The sequence below is a fragment of the Myxine glutinosa genome, chromosome 2 (genome assembly GCF_964187855.1).
Source record: "Myxine glutinosa chromosome 2, kmMyxGlut1.1, whole genome shotgun sequence".
NCBI lineage: Eukaryota > Metazoa > Chordata > Myxini > Myxiniformes > Myxinidae > Myxine > Myxine glutinosa.
In genome coordinates, this window is record NC_136262.1 from 149,977,176 (window position 1) to 149,997,846 (window position 20,671).

Consider the following 20,671-nt stretch of genomic DNA (forward strand, 5'->3'; position numbering starts at 1 on the left):
TCACGTCGCAATCCTGGCCAGAAAAAATGTACCAATATTCTGTCACATGTCTTGCTCACTCCAAGGTGCCTGGCCAAAGGTTTCTCATGCGCCAAACTCAATATCTCCTTCCGGTATGGCGGTGGCACCACAATTTGGTAATGAACTTTCCACTCATCGTTTGCTGGCACCTCCGGTGGTCTCCATTTTCTCATTAGTATTTCCCCTTTCATGAAGTAACCAACAGGTATCTTCATGGCCTCTTCCTCTGTAACGGCTTTATCAATCAAACTCCGGATCTCCGAATCTCCGTGTTGTTCTTCAACAAGTCTCTTTCGGACCAGCACCGTTTGTTCAGCCTCGTTCCCAGATGTCTCCGACGGACACTCCATTTCCTCTTTTGTTCCACATGCCACCTTTTCCTTCGGTTCCTTGATGTCACTCCCTTTCCTATTATCTCTTCCAGACTCTTCCTCCAATATCGCTAAGGAACCCAAATCCACATCACCTTCCTTCTCCTTCTCTTCAGAGCGCTTCCTACCCATAGCACGAGTCACTGCACAGGATGGAAAGATACCCGGAATCTCCTGCTCTAACTGTGCGGTGTTATTTTCCATGCTGGGCTTTTCAACCAACATTGGATTACCAGAAACTCGACCACCGGCCAAATCATTCCTGATAATAAAAGAGATTCCCTCGACAGGAAGAGTGGCTTGTAAACCTACGGTGACCGGTCCTGACACCAACTCCGACTCTAAATGGATGACATGAAGAGGAGCTTTAACATAGCCACCAACCCCCTGTAAAAGAACACTAACACCAGTTGCCGTCTTCTCTGACAATGGCAAAATGCCTTCAAGCATCAAAGATTGATGTGCTCCTGTGTCCCTCAATACACTAACAGGTCTCTGGTTCGTTAAGTCTCCATCCAGTGACACAAACCCCTCTGAAATAAAAGGTTTGTAACCCTCTTGAATAAGGTCGTTCTGTGATGCCGTAACTTTGGCACGGGAACCTTCACAAGGCACTGTCCTCCAAGGACGATTTCTCGCATTGGCCAATGCATTCGGAGTTGCATTAGTTTGACTCCGCTCCTAATTTTTCCTTTTCAGGGCGTAACATTGGGACATCAAATGCCCAGGTTTCTTGCAAAAAGCGCAAGTCGGCCCGGAGGAAAAACTCATGGTCTGCCTCGGGCCCCCCGGAAGATAGGTTTGTCTTGGAACTGCAGTCTTCTGATCCCTAAAAGTCACAGTATCAGATTTGTCCCCATAGTCCTCTCTAGGCCGCCTCCATGAAAATATGTTCTCCGAACCTGATTTTCCGTAACTCCCCTGGCTAACTCTGGGCGGGAAGTTAGGTTTGTGGAACCCCATCCTGTGTGTCAAGGCATATCTGCCACGGTTACTGCCTCATACAACTCTGGTACTTTCTTCTCATCCAGATGTACTTTAATGTCCACGTGGACACACTGTTTGAATTCCTCCACCAAGATCAATTGTCGTAACAGGTTGAAGTCTTTCCCAATCTCCTTCGAGTCACACCACCTATCAAACATGGTTTCCTTCATTCTGGCAAACTCCACATGGGTCTCACTCTCCCTCTTCCTGGCATTCCTGAATTTTTGTCGGTAAGCTTCAGGGACCAATTCATAGGCTTTGAGAATGGCTTTCTTCACTGTCTCATAAATCTGCACATTGGTCAATCGGTAAAGCCGAAAATATATCTTGAGCTTTACGCACCAGAACACTTTGCACTAACATAGTCCAGGACCCCACAGGCCATTTTAGCATTTGAGCCACCTTCTCAAAATGTAAAACAAACTTGGCTACATCCTTTTCATTGAAGGGTGGAACCAGCCTCACATGCCTACCAACATCCCAAAAGTTCTCACTAGGTGTCGAACTAGCCAGCATGGATATTACTTCTCTCCGTTCTCCCAGTAATTCCGACTCCTTGAGTTTAAGTTCCTTCTGATACTCCATGTCACGTTCCTTTAACTCCCTTTCGGCTCTCCTTTCCTCTGCTCTTTCCTCTGCACTTTCCTCTGCTCTTCTTTCCTTGAGTTCTCGTTCCTGTTCTGCTCTTTCCTTTGCTCTTCTTTCCTCGGCTTTCCATTCCAACTCTTTTAACCTGTCCTGGCTCTGCAGTTGCATCTCCATTTTCTGGAGCTCCACATTTCCTTTTTCCTCGGGTAACCAATCCAAGGCTACCTCTTCCCATGTTCCTTGTCCCACTAAAGACTCTACCACCAATGTCTGCATCTCTGCTTTCTTCATACTAACTTGGACCTCCAAGTTAAAATATTTGGCCAATATCATGAGTTCCGATCTTTTTAACGCCTGGAACTGTACCTCATTAGGGGATGCCGCAAACTTTTCTACGTCAAACACCATGGCGACTATCAGTTAGCACCTCTTAACCTTCACACATAAAAAAAATACAATTTTTTGAAAAATTTGGGAATGTTAGAAAATTCCAAATTTGGGAATTTTGTGAATGTTAGGGAATTCAATTCCGGACGAGGCCCCCAATTTCTGTTACGTGCTCCTCCCCAAACCCCAGTCACGGTGTACCTCCGAGCCCCGAGAGGAGTCACGGCAGAAAGATGTGTTATTCTGTGTGTCAAAGATCAATGGTGAAACCACACCAATTGTTATCAACAAACAAGTATTGTATTAAGGTCACACAAGAATAACAGCAATAACAATATTAATCAATTGTACAACCAATATATCATTCCTATGATGGTACCATCAGTTTCGTACAATATAACTCACTGTGCTCCAAGTGAGCGAAAAGAACATTCCCAATGTCTCTGCCCCAGCTTCAAACCAAAGTCTATCCACGCTCCAGTGATCGTCAGAACGATGTTGTATCGAGACCAGAATCCCGTTCGGTTGACAGTCACACTGCCAAAGATGGGCAAATGTACCCTCAAGAGGCGACTGGGAAATCACACCTTCGGGTATGGACGTTCAACGGCTCACAAACGGCGAATCGCAAATTCCCACTCCAAAATCACGTTACACACACACACCAAGTTAACGTCTGGATGCGGTGAAATGGTTGAAGCGAGGTGAAGAGCCTAGAGCGATGCTAAATCCAGCGCGAGGCAAAACGGCCAACCGGCCCGTACTCGAGGCGCAACGGCACTCCAACGATTCTCTTCGGAATCAACCGCAAAACCTATCACACAGGTTTATCTGTCACAGCGATAACAACTCTGTCGCAGGAATCCCTTTCCCAGGAAACCCAAATTTCACTCGTGACCCCCGTTCGCCAGCGTTTGCTCAAGACCTCGAAGCAGCTCGGCTTCTTCCACCTTACTCGCTCCGCCTCCTTTTTTTCTTCCTCTTCTTCTTTTTCGTCCGGTTCCCGATCCGGTTTCCGGTTTCTTTTAAAACACTAACTTTTTTTTACCTTTTGAAAACAGCTATCTCTATTTCACTTAAACGATAACAATAATAGTACATGCAACCAAAAATGTTTACAGTGGATGAGAACCACAACAACGGAAGTGACGAATCCGTAACACAAGCTTGTTTTCAATGTGGACGAAATGGGCCTTTTTTGGAAAAGAATGCCTAAATTTTTTGGAGAAAAAAATGGAACGATTAACTCTCTTGCTAGGTGGCAATGCTTCAGGTGACTAAGTTAAAGCCGATGCTTGTGGACCACAGGGAAACACCACGAGCAATGAAAGGATTTTTAAAAATCACATCTACCAGTGATTTGGAAATCAAACAAGAGGGCCTGGGTGACAATTGATATTTTTCAACAGTGGTTTGTTTCAATTTTTTGCCCAGCAGTGAAGCGCTATTGTGAAGAGCACAACCTTGAACCTGGAGCATTGTTGGTGCTTGATAATGCCCCATGCCACCCCGAGAATCTAGACACTCTTCGGACCTGCATTCCTGTAGAAATGGTTTACCTTCCACCCAACACCACTTCATTGCTCCAACCAATGGATCAGGGAATAATATCAAATTTTAAGGCCTACTACCTTCGCCGCACATTCAAGCAACTCGTAGAGGAAACAGATGGTGAAGATAAACAATCCATCAGGGAATTTAGGAAAAAATACAACATTATGAAAGCCATAAACAATATCAGAGCAGTATGGGATAATGTCACTCCAAACTGCATGAACGGAGTGTGGAAGAAGCTATGGCCAGAAGTGTGCAACGACTTTGTAGGATTTGAACAGGAACCAGTCATCAAAATCATCGTCAAACTGGCCAGTGAAGCGGGACTGGAGGATGTTAATGACGACGATGTTGAGGAATTACTGCAGTCTCATGGTGAGAGTCTTAGCAATGACGAATTTCGAGAATTGTCAGAGCAACGCATCCAGAGTCAAACTGAAGACCTTGATGAAGAAGAAGAAACACAAGTGAGAAACCTCACCACAGAATTCCTCAGCAGAAGCATCGCCACGATCACGCAAATGATGGACCAGTTCACTGAGAATGACCCGAACTGGGAGTGAAGCAGCAAGGCAAAGAGAGGTGTTCTTGACATGATTTCCTGCGACCAACAACTGCTTCATGAGAGGAAACTTAAGAAAAGACAGTCAATTATTGACACCTACTTCAAGAAGAAACCGAAAGTCGAGGAACACCCACAGCCTGGCCCCTCATCCCAGATGTAGCCTCCTGCTGCTGCTGTGATATGATGCTGTTTTTTGTTGGTGAGTACGTATCTATCAATGACTACAGTTTATAAAATAAGTTTTACAATTCTCTATCAACAGTCCACAAATAAATTTTAGTGTAGAGTAACATAATATTGTTTGTGGTTAGATACTAAGTGCATGGCGAGTGAGGAAGCGGGGCCGAGAGTGGGTAAGGAAGCGTGGCTGTGAGCGGGCTGGTGATGAGCGCTTGGCAACAACTCACGCCGACAGCTAAGGATTCTTTCTCATACTACTGTATTGCATTCATCATTCTTGAAATGACTTATTCATGATGCATTACTTGTACTGTATTCCATAAAGTGTCATTCCTATATGGTATTAGTTTGTGTTTATTATACCCATGAATTACTGGATATTATATATCTCAGGTTGAAAATAAAATTATCAGGAACGCATTTTCATATACGTAATGGTTTATAATGACCCTGTAGAGCGCTGTTCCGCTTAGCGCTCCATGTTTAGTAACGTATCCTGAGCGCTAAACGGGGTATTACTGTATATACATACACACGCACTAGCAGAGGTAGATACTTTGAGACCTGGTCGATCTCCTTTCCATCTTTTGAGGCCCATCCATGTGTGAGGATAGCTGGCAAAAATAACGAACACACACACACACACACACACACATATACCTGCATGCAATTATACATATACACATACACACAAAGGTGGGTAAATCGAAACTTGGGAGAGCTCCATTCCACCTTCTGAAATCCGCATTAGGAGATAACAACCAACGACACACACATGAAGTGAAAAGATCCTGGAAGCTGAAGAGCGCCAAAATTGTACCAGTGATAATTACTTTGAGACCTCGAAGGCCTCCATTCCACCTTCTGAAACCGGTATAGGCCTATGGAGATAACAAGCAACAGACGTGTCTCCTTTTAGTAATAGATCATCTCAATCACATAACCTGTGGATATCATTTGGACACAAATGCCATGTGGAATAAATGTAAATATGGACACTGTTCAAACTAAGCATGGCAACAAACTTTATGAACAAGTGTGCACATGGTTGGGATTGACTACCCAACAATGTCTTTAAATCGAGGGGATTTTCAGCCCCATCATTGCACAGAATGTTCTCAACAAATTCCAACACAAAATCATCATCCTTCTTCTCTCCATATAGGGTACCGAAGCCATTTTTGTGCTTGGTAATTTGTGTTTGTGCGTTGGACAGGACGTGTGTGTTGAAGGATTGAATTAGTTGTATTCAGCAAAGTTTGAGTCTCTTCACCTAGCGATGGTGGTGAGTCGGAGTGACTGCTGTCAGCACAGTTCATATTTCTGCCTGCAGTCATCTCTATCTGAGCACATGGTTTTGAGCAATGTCCATATATTACCTCAAATTTGTCAGTCACAAGGCCAAACTGAATGCCATATACATCAGCATGGAATGACTCGTAAGCCCATACCAGACCAGGGCCTCCTCCTCCATCTGTGAGCATCAGCGCTCACAGTCACTAAGACTTCAACTCGCAGAGCAAGCGGTCTTGGACCATTGTGCTGTTCTTATCCTGGATTTGCGTTAACCTTCATCTGTGCCTCTTTATCAAAATACGCCAATGTGCCCGTGTTCACCAAAATTAATTTCAGCATTTTTAAGGCATTTCACTGTTCTTCTTCGAACACGAATGGAGCACCCTTCTTGGTCAGCCTGTGTAGCGGTTCCAATATTCAGGAGAACTGCAGAATGTAGTAGCTACTCTAGTTCACAAAGCCAAGGAAGCTAGTACTTCAGCAATAGTACCTCCCTTTCCTCATGGATGGCCTTCACTCATTCTTCAGTCAGGCCTATGCCTTTCTCGGACAACAAATATTCCCATGAAGGTTAGTCTCTCCATGCTGAACTGATATTCCTCTCTAGTCAAGATTGATCCACACCACTGTAACATTTTCAGGACTTTATGAGGCTTTCGATCATGTGAATTGATCCTCGCCACAAGCGATAATGTCATCGGGTATGTGGCCCGCATCTTGATACTAGCTAAAGCCATGAAGATATCGTATTGATACTGATCATTGGATGAACTCGCACCGAATAAGATGTGTTTGTAATGACAAAACGAGTATGCGTCAAGAACATCGTCATTTTGCGTGATCCTGGGGTCAACTCGAGTTGGTCGTACCCCCACTTCAAAATTGAGGCCTCGCCAACTCCAATGCCTGTGTGACTCGGGTTAGTGCTTTACTCAAGGCAGTGGTACTTTTGAAAGGTGGCGATACTTGATTGGAATGTTTATTTAGCACCTTAGGAGCTCTCCACATTGCAACACGTGCTATGGTTTCTCTCACCTTTCTTTCTGCAAAATCTTCTGAATGAATCTACGTATTTCCTTTTCCAGCCGTTGCTTCTTGCTCCGCATTTTCCTTTGTTGTTCCGCATTCACTCTGTTATACTGTTCATACTTGCACTGGTCTCTGAACTTCTGTCTGTATCTGGCCTGCTTCTGTGTTGCGGTCATGTGACATTTTCTTCATATAAAAAAATACCAGGCTCATATATATGGGGGGTTTCTACAGGGTGGCCTGAAAGTTGCTTTATCCCTCCCCAGTGAAGCATGCGTTCTTGAACTCTTTTAATATACAGGCTTTATTGTGCAGCACTTGCTATAATTAAGCAGTCGAATTGCCTGAAATGTAATTACCTCAAAAAATTCTTGGAATCTTTTGTGACAAGGCCGAGGCCGAGGCTCAGGGTATGTTGCTCTCACATTGCTGGCTGGTCGGTAGCCTCTTGGTTTTGTACTGTCTAGTTTCCGACATTGCTCCCTCTTCTTTCTGTCCTCTGACTCTCCGTATCTACTCCAGGATGCACGCGTTCCTCCAGTAAACCCCTCCTAGTTAAGCTTCCAGAATCCAGGCTGACTGTTTTATGTACTGATGCCGCAGCATCAAATCTGTCTGTTTTTGAATCTGTGGAACATTATCAGCATCTAAAGCTCTCAACATTATTACCATATCCTATGATGTTCCTCTCAATTACAGGTCAGTGGCCTCTTTGCTTTTCTCTGCTTCTTCTGTCTAGCTCTCTCTCTCTATCAGCCCTCTAACCTTCGCACCATCTCCAGCTCCTTCAGGAGGCAATTGGTCTTTTAGTATCCTCCTCCTGATTAAACTCCCAAACATCCAGGCTTGCCTCCCACCCCCATTCATATGTTGCTCTTTTCTCCTGTTTGTGTAACTGGCTTCATTTATATCCCAATTCTCTCTCCATGGCTTTAGGCAAGCAATGCACCACCATCTCATGTCATCTCCTATCCGTACCCATGATCCCTTTACTCCCATTAATCCTTCCAAACCCAATCTTCATACTTGCAGGTTGCCATGTTTCCTCCTCTCATCTCTCCTTTTTCCTGTTGCTTCATTCTCTTGCTTGGTGTATCCAATTGGGCACCACTGCCACGTTATATGTACATTGCCTTTTTACCCTCTGTGACCTCTCTCTTCCATGAACTTAGTATTTGTATACGGTACAAAAAAGATGAACAACAACATGCATTTTAAAGGCCATTTTCCCTGCGAGAGCGGGGGTTAGCCTTGCGGTCCCCATGACAATCTTCTCCATTTTGCCCTATTTTCTGCATCTCTCCTTGTTAACCCCCTTGCCCGCATTTATTCTTCCACCATCTTTAGCCAAGTCTTTCTCGGTCGTCCCCGTCCTCTACTTCCTTCTACATTCATTTCCATCACTCTTCTCAACCAGTCACTTTCATCCTTCCTCAACACATGAACAAACCATCTCAACCTGTTCCTCTTCACAGCATCAATCACAGGCTCTATTCCCATCATCTTTCGCAATTCATCATTTGTCTTCCTCTCTCTCAACGATACTCCGCACATCCATCGAACAATTCGCATTTCCACGCTTTCCAGCCTTCGTTGCTGCTCTACGTTCATTACCCATGTCTCGCTCCCATAAATCATAACACTTCTCACACATGCAGCACACACCTTTCCCTTCAGCTTCAACGACACTCCCCTCCTCATCAGCATGCCATTCAGTTCCCGAAACTTCTTCCATGCACATCTCGCTCGAGCAACCGTTGCCGAGTCTGATCCACCTTCTCCATTCAGCATGTCTCCGAGGTAGCAAAATGTTTTCACACCTTCCAGCTTCATGCCGTCTCCAAGATCCAACTCAATATTTCCTCCATCTGCAGCTCCCTCTGTGCACACCTTACATTTGAATGTAGCTGCCACACTGGTTAATGACCCTCTCAGACCACTACATTTTTGATGAACCCACTCAGCACACATTGTACATTGAATGGAGTTCACTCCGACACCCTTCCTACACACAGCACAGGGCCACTTCCCAGTTCTTTCCACCTCACCACATGCTTTACCACTTGCCATCACCTTCGTCTTTCCGATATTCACCTTCAGCACTTTTGTCTCGATACATTCCTTCCACTTGTTCATCTTTTCCTTCAGTCCATCCATACTTTCCGCAATCAACACCAGATAATCTGCATGCAACAACTCCCACGGTAAACCCTCCTTTACATTCTGAGTAGTGGACTTAGTACCGACCCCTGATGCACTCCCACCTTCACCTCAAACTCACCACTGTTCCCGTCCTTCGTCCTTACAGCTGTGCGTGCTCTTTTGTACATTGCCATCATGACTCTGATCAACCATTCCTCCACTCCTAACTTCCTCAATGCCCATGTCAATACTTTGCATGGAACCCTATCGCATGCTTTCTCCAGATCAACAAACCCAAGAAACAACTTCTTCCTCTTCTCCATGTACTTCTTCTGCAACTGCCTCACAATGAAAAGTGCATCTGTCTTTCCTCTTCCTGGCATAAATCCAAACTGCATTTTGTCGATCTTCACTTTCTTCCTTATCCTCCTCTCCAACACCCTTTCCAATACCTTCATTCCATGCTCCAATAACTTTATCGCTCGGTACGAGCCACACTCCGAGGGTCACCTTTCCCTTTGTATAGAGGGACAAGGGTACTCAGTTCCCAATTCACTGGAATGTGGCCTTCTTTCACCACCAGATTACAGATCTCTGTCATTCTCTTCACACCCTAACTTCCTGCTGCCTTCAACATATCTTCCACAACTTCCGTCGGCCCTCCCACTTTTCTACTCCTCATTGCTTTTATCGCTTCCTCAACTTCCTTCTCAGTTATCTTCTCTGCCGGTCCTAAAACTGGGTTACTCTCTATGTTGCCATCCCATTCATTCTCTGTATTCAACAGCATTTCCATATATCTTTTCCATCTTCCTTTAATTCCATTTGGGTCGACAACGATTTGTCCCACTTCATCCTTCAAGCAACTCACCCCCATCACATCACACCTCTCTTTCGCTATCTGCTTTGCAATCCTGAATACTGCTCTCTGACCCTCTTCCGAATCCAAGCGTTCTCCGAACATTTTCCTACATGCCTCCTGCGCCTTTGCTACCTCTTTCTTTGCAGCCTTCTTGGCTGCCTTATAACTTTCATGCTCTGCTGTTTCTGCTCCCGTACCCTTCGCCTTCTGCCACTCCTTGAACCTCTTCCTCTTCTCGTCAATCCTCTTTCCAACTTCATCATCCCACCACCATGTTTCCGAGTGCCTCGGTGGTCCTTTTGTCCATCGACATACCTCACCAACGGCTCCCAACAGACTAGCTTTCATTGACATCCAACCACTTTCACGCTCAACCACATCATCCTCTACCCTACTCAGCCTCTCTTTTAATGCCTCCCTTAATGTCACCTCTTTCAACCTCCACACCTTCATTCTCGGTTGGTACTTCACCCGCCGAGCTCTCCTCGCACCTTTCACCCTTATGTCGCAGACAAACAATTTGTGCTGTGAAACAGCCTCCTCCCCCGGGATCACCTTTGTGTCCCGGAGGTGGCCCCTATCTCGCCTACGCACCATCAGGTAGTCAACGGTTGTCGTCGACCCACGTGACGTGTATGTAACAAGCTTATTATCCTCTTTCTGGAACTGAGTACTACAAATCAACAAATCAGCTCCATCAGCAAACTCCAAAATCCTTTCACCTTCTCCATTTCTCACACCATATCCGTAACCCCCATGAACTCCCTCAAAACCATCCATACTCCTTCCCACATGTCCATTTAGGTCTCCTCCTACCACAACAACTTCCTCATCTTTCATGTTTTCCATCAGCTTCTCTATGGCACAGCAGAACTTGTCCTTCTCTTCATCGCTCCGACCAACCTGCGGAGCATATCCCGAGATGACGTTCACCAAGAGCTTTCCAATCATCATTTTCACCATCATCAACCTATCACTCACTCTAGTCACACTCACCACACTGTCTACAAACTCCTCAGAAAACAGGACAACAACACCATTCACGCCCTCCAGGCACCCTTGCCACACAAACTTTTTTTTTTTTTTTTTTGTATACAGAGTCGAGGCTTGTGAAAGAGCTAACATTTATCAAACAAACAAATCAAACAAACAAGCAAACAAAGTATATAAAAAAGGGGAGCGGTCGACAAGATGGGGAGAGAAGGGGAGGAAGCACACAAACATAACATTTGAGAGCAGGGACATCTGGAGATGTTTTTGGAGGGAGAGGGCCTGGGGGGAGGCAGGATAGGTATAAAACGCAAGGACACCAAGGACTTCCAGGAAAGAAGTCAAAAGTCACCTCAAAAAAGTGGATTTGGGGTGAAATTAGCGGGGGTAGAAAAGATCAAGGTTTTGGATTGGGGAAGATAAGAGATGGTGGTGAACAGCCGTTTTAAAGACCTGGAGGGAGGAGTGGGATTGAAGAGAGTGAGGGAGTTTGTTCCAGAGGCGGGTGAAAAGAGGAATGAAGGAGTGAAGGTGAGCAGAGAGTCTTGATTTTGGCAGTTTAAACATAAGAGGGTTGCAGGCAGATCTTGTGCGACCTGCAGGAATATTTGGGGGACAGAGCCCAGAGAGAGAGCTGGGGGAGCAAGGCCGGAGAGGAGTCGGTAGAAGACGGAAAGACCACCAACCTGCCTGCGGTGATTACGTGAAAGGCCCTCAGAGATAGCGTCATCGCGGGAGATTCCAATGATTCTGAACGCTTTGGTTTCAACAGCGTGAAGACGAGCTAGGTGTGAGGCAGGAGCACCAGCCCGGAGGGGAGAGCAGTACTCCATTGAGCTGTGGATGAAAGCCTTGTATGTGGTGAGGAGCTCAGGTGTGCCAAGGAAGGACTTCGCACGACGGAGGATGCCCAGTCGGCGACTGGCTTTGGAGGCCAGCTTGGAAATGTGGTTTTCCCAGGAAAGATCATGGCAGATAGTGAGACCCAAAAGCTTGAGTGACAGAACTTCTTGGAGAGGATTATTCAGAAAGTAGATGGGAGGGTTGTCCAGTCGGTCTTTTCGGAGAGACATCGTAAGAGTGTGAGATCTGTCAGGATTGAAAGACATGTTCCACTTGTTTGCCCAGTCTGTGATTTTGTCCAGGTCTGTAGAGAGTGAGGAGGCTGCAGACTGCCGATCTGAGGGATGAGGAATGGAGCGGCAGAGAGTGGAGTCATCAGCAAAGAGATAGAGAGGATTTTCAAGAGAGTCAGAGAGATCATTGATGAAGACCAGAAAAAGCACAGGGCCCAGAACACTGCCTTGGGGAACTCCAGCCTGAACAGGAAGAGGAGATGAGAGAAACCCATTCAGGGCCACACGTTGACGATGACTAGAGAGGAAGTCCGCCAGCCATGCGTGGAGATTTCCATGGATACCAAAGGAGGAGAGTTTGGTGAGCAGAGCGGGGTGCCAGACCATGTCGAAGGCACGTGATATGTCGAGGGAGACAGCTCTAATTTCCTGTTTGGCATTGAGGACCTCCATCCATTGTTGAGACAGCAGAAGCAGCATGTCCAGAGTAGAGTGACCTGGTCTGAAACCAAATTGATGATCAGAGATCAAGCCATTGGAGAAGAGGAAAGATTTCATATCCGAAGCAATGATGGAATTCCATGACTTTGCTGATAATTGGGAGAAGGCTGATTGGTCTCTAGTTGCTAGGATCTGTTTTTGCACCTTTTTTGTGCAAAGCGGTGATGTTGGCTGATTTCCAAGCAGATGGCAGTTGACCTTGAGCAAAAGAGAGGGTGAAGAGAACAGAGAGAGGGAGTGAAAGAGCGGAAGAACAGGATTTTAGGACCCCGTGGGCTGATGCCGTCAGGTCCAGTTGCAGAATCAGAGTCGAGGGTTGACAGAAACCTTTCCACCTTGTCAGGAGGAAAGGACACGGAGTCCAGGAGCAGCTGGGAACGACTGGGTATGGTGGGTACAGAGAGGGATGGGTTTGGGACACAAGATTTAGAGGCAAACACAGAGTTGAGGCATTCAGTTTTTTCACGTGCGGATTCAGCTGTGTTGCCGTTTGAGGTAAGGGAGGGGATGGAGGGGGAACAAACACCAGAAACAGATTTGACCAGACGCCACCAGGATTTGGAAGAGGGAGACAGATAAGAGAGTTCGGTCTTGAGAACGGAGAGATATTGTTTCCTGGCTCTCCTGAGGGTGGACACACACTTGTTTCGGGCTTTGTGAAAGGAAATGAGATTTCCTTCCGTTGGATTTGCTTTCCAGGAGACGAAGGCAAGTTGTTTCTGGGCAACAGCCTCACCTCAAGATTCCGTGTACCATGGACGGGAGGAAGGGTATGACAATTGAAGACGAGATGGGATAAATCTGTGCATGAGAGAGAGCAATTTACTTTGGAGGAATTCCCAGGATGAGTTGATGTCAGAGGTGGTAGAGATGGGAGACCAGTCCAGATGATTGATGGCTGCTTGAAGACCGTGCCAGGTGGCCTGAGTGAAATGCCAGACTCGTCGATGCTGAGCAGGCTCCCTGAGAATGGTCAGAGAGATGTCCACTTTAACAAGGACATGATCAGATGATCCGATTGGAGCAGAAGAAGAGCAGCAGACATTTTCAGGGAAGTTAGTCAAAACCACGTCCAGAAGAGAAGATGCTCCGTTGACTGAGATCTGGGTCGGGAAATTGACAGATTGTGTCAGTCCCAGTGAGTCGCAGAAGTCCTTTGCTGAGGAGCCATGGCTGGTGAGAGAGGTACCCACACCCAGCCAACTGGCATGGTGACAATTGAAATCACCACATATGAGGAAGAGAGAGTTGGGATGAGTAGATAGAAGTTGGTCCATATTATCAGACAGCGAGATGTAGATGGAGTCATCACTGTTTGGTGGACGGTACAACACACATATGAACAAGAGGTGGGAGCGAAGGGGAAGCCGTAGCCAGAGGTATTCCTGGGGGTGAGGTGGAGAGAGTGCAGTGCAGGGCGAGTGAGGAAGAGAGTTTTTGATAAAGATAGCAACTCCACCTCCAGGACGAGGCCCAGGTCTATCATACCGGAGGAGGGAGTAACCCGGGAGAGATACTAAGGAATCAGAGACATCATGAAGGAGGAAAGTTTCTGTTAAGCAGATCACGCCTGGTTTGACAGAAGCAACCTGTATGGAGAGATCAGTTAGGTTTGAACGAAGGCCCCGGATGTTTGAGGTCCATACCGTTAATGAAGAGGAAGGGGGAGCATCGGATACAGAACAGGGGGGAGGAGGGGTAGGGTAAGATGTGGAAGAGGTGGAAGAGGTAGGGAGAGCTGTTGAAGGTGTGTCAGAGATTTCAGAATAGCTCGGAGAAAGGGAAGGATGGGGCGGACAAAAGGTTTGATGGTGATTGGGTGAGGCACAATGAGGTGTTATTTGAGGAGGAGGAAGAGCGAGGCAGAGAGTTGGGGGAGATGGAGGTGAGAGTTGGAAGGGGGAAGAAGCGGGGAGGACACTTTGAGGAGGGGGAGTGAGAGGGGGGAAATTGAGAAGAAATGAGGGTGGGGAGATTTGAAGGGGAGGGGCGAGGGGGGAGTTTGGGAGGGAAGGGACAAGGGGAGGGATTTGAAAGGGATGGGATATGGGGGAGATTTGGAGGGGAGGGGTGAGGGAGGAGTCTAGGAGGGGAGGGGCGAGGGGGAGTCTTGGAGGGGAGGGGTGAGGGGGTAGTTTAGGATGGAGGGGGCAAGGGGGGAGATTTGAAAGGGATGGGTGATGGGGAGGATTAGGAGGGGAGGGGAACGTGGGAAGATTTGAAAGGGATGGGTGATGGGGAAGATTTGGAGTGGAGAGGTTATGGGGAAGATTTGGAGGGGAGGGGTGAGATTGGATTTTAGAAAGTGTACGATTAATGGGAAATGAACATTTATTGCAAAATGAGTTTCTTGTGACCTTCAAGTTAAAAATACGTTTAAGGACGGTGGATGGAGGATGGAGTGCAGGAGAGTTTAGGGAATGTAGAAAAAAGGCACTATAGGAGATGGAATTTTTTTTTGGGATGAATAGATTTGGTGAGCAAGTCGAAAGAAGCCTTTTAAAGAAGAAGAAGAAAAAGGTGTTATAATATATGACGGAATACAGAACTTGAGGGGAAAGTGTGAACATTGAAGGTTAATAACAGTGAAAACTATCTGGGGAAATGGGGGAGAAACACGTGGTCGAAGAACGAACGAACGAATAAGAATGAATAAACGAATGAGAACAAGAATAAGAACAGAGAAGGAAATGTTTTTTTTTGTTTTTTTTTGAGTTGAGATTTACACAAGGAAGTAGGCTATGGGGTGAAAAGACTGGGAAAACAGAGAACGAAAGTTATTGGATCACAAAACGACGGACCGCTGAGAGAAAAACAAAGCCTCAAGGTTGTACATTGTACAAGGCCTCAAGACACCACACGAATTAACACGATTTTCAATACAGGTATGAAAGATTTGCACCGAAAATCTTCCTCGGGACACAATATACGTACACACACCATAAAATAAATACAGTTATAACGAAAATACAAATGGGAACAATTACTTAACTTCGATTTCAAATCGCTCGCGACGCGGCAAAAGCCTTGCCATATGTATGACCATATGTATGACCGCGGCAAACAGATGATTAATTTATGAAAGATAAACACCGAGAAACTTCCAAGGTGCACACTATAACTTCACACACCGAAAGATAAATACAGTTTCGACAAAATACAATTGTGAACAGACTTAACTTTGAAAACGTGGAGACCGTGTGGAGCTTCGAAAATCCCTGCCGCCGTCTCCAAGATCTGATCATGAATGTCACCAGAAGTCGGACACGACTTTACGGAACTAGATAACTGATGTACGTTTCGCTTAGGTGTAATTTGTGCCATTGATCATTGTGTGTGTGTTTGGTTTTTTAAATTACATTTTACATGATTACATGACATAAGCATGTGACAAACTGGTTCAAAACGTGTTTTCTTTTTCATTATCAGGAATTAGCTTCTGGAGAAATATTACAGGTTTCTGGTAAGTCTGTTGTAAATTTCACCTGTTTACCAATGCAATATTTCAAACAAATCTTATCCTGGGGATGCATCATACTACTTTCCTTGGTTGGATATAGTTAAACCTCTCATAAACTACATCAAGTACTGAGGGCAGATCGATGCGACCTTTTCTTGGTAGGGTGCTCGTGAAGTCTTCCGCACCTGTCATTTGTATTAATGTAGAGATGGAAGCTGGTGATTGATCTGAACGACAGATGGTGACATATGTATGACTACTGGAGGAGCGGGGAACAGGCAAATGAGAGATGGACAAATGAAAGAAAAACATGGACAGCACGATGACTAGGGACATATGGACAAGATAAGACAAAGTACACAGCAGGTATGTGATGGTTGAGCCGATACCATAATCTTCTAATTGTGCTCACAACCAGGTATGAACGTTTCACCACTAGAGTTAATCCAGGACAGGTCACCACTCCCTTTATGCTGTGAACATTACCACTAATGTAGTGGTAATTTGCAATTAAACCCACACCAGTGAAGGCAATTCAACAACACTTTACTCACTCAACCATCAAGTCAATCAAGGCCACATGAGCAGACAGTAAAAGCCGGCAAACGGAGAAATGTGGACGAAGTGTAGTTGCACCTAAGGGAAGGCTCAATAAGAGGGGTAGATAAAACGAGTTCTTCTTGTAGTCGGGAATAGCATGAAATGGCAGTTGGAATTGCCATCTTGAAGAAATGGATAAGAAAATGTGACTGGATTGTCACAGTGAGACAGTGAGACATTCAGTGAGACAATTCCTCAGATGAAGGAAGAGAGGAGCCAAATGAGTGGAGGTGAGCGGTTAGCTTAGACCAGTGGTTCATAACCTTTTTAATGGCGCCGAACCCCAACGAAACCCACCGAACACTCGTGGAACCCCTCAAATTTGACCAAAAAAATAAGAAGAATTGCACCTTAATGTGTTTTCTGTTCTTCTTTTCGGGAGACAATCTGGGAAATGCGTGGTTTTGTTTTAGCAAGGGCCACCCTCAAATCATTTTCGCATGCAACTGCTCCTTTTCTTTGTTTTAATGTCCACCAGTTTCGAAAACGCATGCTCGCAGAGATACGTTGTAACGAACGGCGTGAGGGTCTCAAGGGCAATTTTAGCGATGTGAAGATACCCTTCCATTTGGCGGCACCAAAACGTTGGGAGCGTTGTTGTGCCGAAGAGTTGTTTTTTAGTCTGGTTCTGCTGAAGTTCGATGAGGTCGTCGAGGTATTGTTCATTGACATCTGCCGTTGCAATGTCGAAAGTAAATGGCTGCCCCACCCATGCTGGGTATTGCTCTTGGTCAGGGAAGTAGCCGTCGAATGACTTTCCCAGCTCATCCAAGTGCGTGGCAATCACTTGCTTCAGCTCCCCCGGTACAGCAGTGCCTCCAACTTCAGACTCATCTTCGATCCTGCTCATGCACTCGTCCAGCAGCGAAAAGTTCGCGAAGTTGTCGTTCTCTGTTCTCCGCCTCCACAATGGTAACTTCTTTCGGAAAGCGCTCAGCTTTTCTTCAGATTCGATGACATTCACTCCACCGCCCTACATCTGGCAATTGAGATGATTGGGTGCGTCGAAGATGTCAGCCAAGTACGCCAAGGTGAGGATGAACTCTGACTCTTGGAAGTGCGTTGCATGGCAATGCTGGTGTTCTCGCAAAAACAGGGCTAATTCTACACGCAAGGCACAGCTCACTACCTTCCCTCGTGATAACCATCGAACGTTAGAGTGGTAGAGAAGGACTTCGAATTCAGAGCCGATTTCATTGCACAGCTCTTTGAAGATGTGATGATTCAGAGCACGGCTTCGCATGTAATTGACAGTTTCAACGACGATTTTCAGAACATTGGCCAGTTTTGGAGGCAGGGTTTTTGATGCCAGCATGTGTCTGTGCAGGACACAGTGCGTGACGATGATGTGTGGTGCATCGGCCTTCACCAGCGCTCCAAAACCGGAGTTGCATCCCAGCATGGCTGGAGCTCCGTCCGAGCAAACTGCAGACACCATGTTCCACGAGAGGCCGTTGCTTCTGAAGAAGTCGTCCACAAGCTTCTTCACGTCAGCTGCCTTCGTCGTTGTTGTGAGAGGCTTGCAGAACAGAAAGTCTTCCTTGATCTCGTCTCCCTTGACATAACGCACAAATAAGATGAGCTGGCTCAAATTCGAAACGTCGGTGGTCTCGTCGAATTGAAGGCTGAATTTTGTCGGGCTCGCGACTAAATCTGCAGCTACCTGGGTGAGGATGTCGTCGCTCATGTCGTCGATTCTGCATCTGATGGTGTCATTTGAGAGTGGAACGAGAGACAACTTGTTTTCAACAGCTTTTCCCAGCATGATGTTGGCCATCTTCAACGCGGCCGGTTTGATGAGTGTCTCGCCAACGGTGTGCGGTTTGCCCTGCTTTGCGATCAGGTACGCAACTTCATACAGCGCGGTGAGGATCGGTTTGTCAATTGGAACGAAGCCGAGAGTGGGCAAGTTAGCACTTGCGTCGAATCGGACTCCCTTCAATTTGAATTCATCCAGCGTTGCGTCTTTGTACTGCCCCTCGCTGTGCAGTTTTTTGAAGTGTTCCCGTAGTTTTGCTGGTGCTAGGCTGGAGTTGCTCAACTTGACATTGCAAAGCATGCATTGAGGATGCTGACTTCCGTCCCGTTCCTTCAAACACGTGAACCCGTACCGCAAGTAATCCTCCGACCACTTCCTTTTTTTGCTCGACATACTGCAAAAAAAAAAAGAAGTAACAAACTGATCTTAATTGAGTTCGGGCAAATAATTATATGACAAAAATTTAAAAAGGAACATGCTTAAATATAATCAGTACCCCCTCTGAAAACTGAGAAATTTTAACGAAGAAAACATAACTTATCGTTACGATGACGGGATTTATTATCTACTCAACTCTATGTCACCTCAAATCCCATTATAATATTACATAGAAACCTGCGAATTGTTAGTTTTGAATTGGGACCAAAGGAGTTATATCACCTCCACCTAATTTTCTGAGTAATTCAATCATATTTTATAATCACCATCCACTTTTGACTTTAATATAACTCTGAACCCGCCCTGCATATCCACAAACATTTCCAACTTACTTTTCAATGAATCAGTAACTCCAAAGTAAGGCGCGACCAATGACGCACGGCACACGGCAAGCTAATCGAGGCTATTCACTGGAATTTCCGAACACCTGCAAAGTCCAAAATCCAGTAAGTAAGTAAGCAAGTAAGCACCATCAACAGAATTAGCAAGTTGCTCATTGATTCAACTTACAACAGTCAGTGTGAAACAACTTATCTTAAACACAGACCATAGAAACCATGAATGGGATGGGAATACAATTACAAATAACATTTCCATTCGTTCGTAACACACATAGCAAAATAATAATATTAATAATAAGCGAAATTACACATAGATTCAAAATTGATACAAAACTAAAAAAACAAAAAAAACAAATTGCAATGCGTTTCGGAGGACCTCCGCTGAACCCCTGGGGTTCGGTCGAACCCAGGTTAAGAACCACGGGCTTAGACTGAAGGAGGTAATCAAGGTATGGGCTTTTGAATGAGCACATTTGAGCTGGTTGTTCCCTTGAGGGAGCAGGAGTAATAAGATCATGGGTGGAAAAGCAGGTGGCAAGACTGTTTGACTTTAAGGAGACTGTTTGACTTTAAGGAGACTGTTTGCCTTTAAGGAGACTGTTTGCCTTTAAGGAGACTGTTTGCCTTTAAGGAGACTGTTTGCCTTTAAGGAGACTGTTTGCCTTTAAGGAGACTGTTTGCCTTTAAGGAGACTGTTTGGCTTTAAGGAGACTGTTTGCCTTTAAGGAGATTGTTTGGCTTTAAGGAGATTGTTTGGCTTTAAGGAGACTGTTTGCCTTTAAGGAGACTGTTTGCCTTTAAGATGACTGTTTGCCTTTAAGGAGACTGTTTGCCTTTAAGGAGACTGTTTGCCTTTAAGGAGACTGTTTGCCTTTAAGGAGATTGTATGGCTTTAAGGAGACTGTTTGGCTTTTAGGACACTGTTTGACTTTAAGGAGACTGTTTGACTTTAAGGAGACTGTTTGACTTTAAGGAGACTTTGTCTTTAAGGAGACTTTGTCTTTAAGGAGACTGTTTGGCTTTAAGGAGACTGTTTGACTTTAAGGAGACTGTTTGACTTTAAGGAGACCGTTTGGCTTTAAGGAGACCATTTGACTTTGAGGAGACCGTTTGACTTTAAGGAGACCGTTTGACTTTGAGGAGAATGTTTGGCTTTAAGGAGACTGTTTTGTTTTAAGGAAACTGTTTGGCTTTAAGGAGACTGTTTGACTTTCAGGAGACTGTTTGACTTTAAGGAGACTGTTTGACTTTAAGGAGACTGTTTGATTTTAAGGAGACTGTTTGGCTTTGAGGAGACCGTTTGGCTTTAAGGAGACCGTTTGACTTTAAGGAAACCGTTTGGTTTTAAGGGGACGGTTTGGCTTTAAGGAGACGGTTTGTCTTTAAGGAGACTGTTTGGCTTTAAGGAGACTGTTTGACTTTAAGGAGACTGTTTGGCTTCAAGGAGACTGTTTGACTTTAAGGAGACTGTATGGCTTTAAGGAGACTGTTTGGCTTCAAGGAGACTGTTTGACTTTAAGGAGA

General features: G+C 45.4%; 1 protein-coding gene across 8 annotated transcripts in view; it reads left to right on the forward strand.

Moving 5' to 3' along the window:
- Window positions 1-20,671, forward strand: part of CLN3 (CLN3 lysosomal/endosomal transmembrane protein, battenin) — a 122,066-nt gene that overhangs the window by 32,625 nt on the left and 68,770 nt on the right. For 3 of the 8 annotated variants that reach the window (XM_068100397.2, XM_068100399.2, XM_068100400.2), the window contains one exon: window positions 15,979-16,012. The exons of 3 other annotated variants lie outside the window; for them this stretch is intronic. In XM_068100397.2, coding sequence (XP_067956498.2) covers window positions 15,979-16,012 — 34 coding nt within the window. Of the gene's footprint in view, window positions 1-15,897; window positions 16,013-16,215; window positions 16,376-20,671 lie in introns of those variants that run through there. 2 more of the 8 variants (XM_078771797.1, XM_068100403.2) reach the window with 2 other exon arrangements.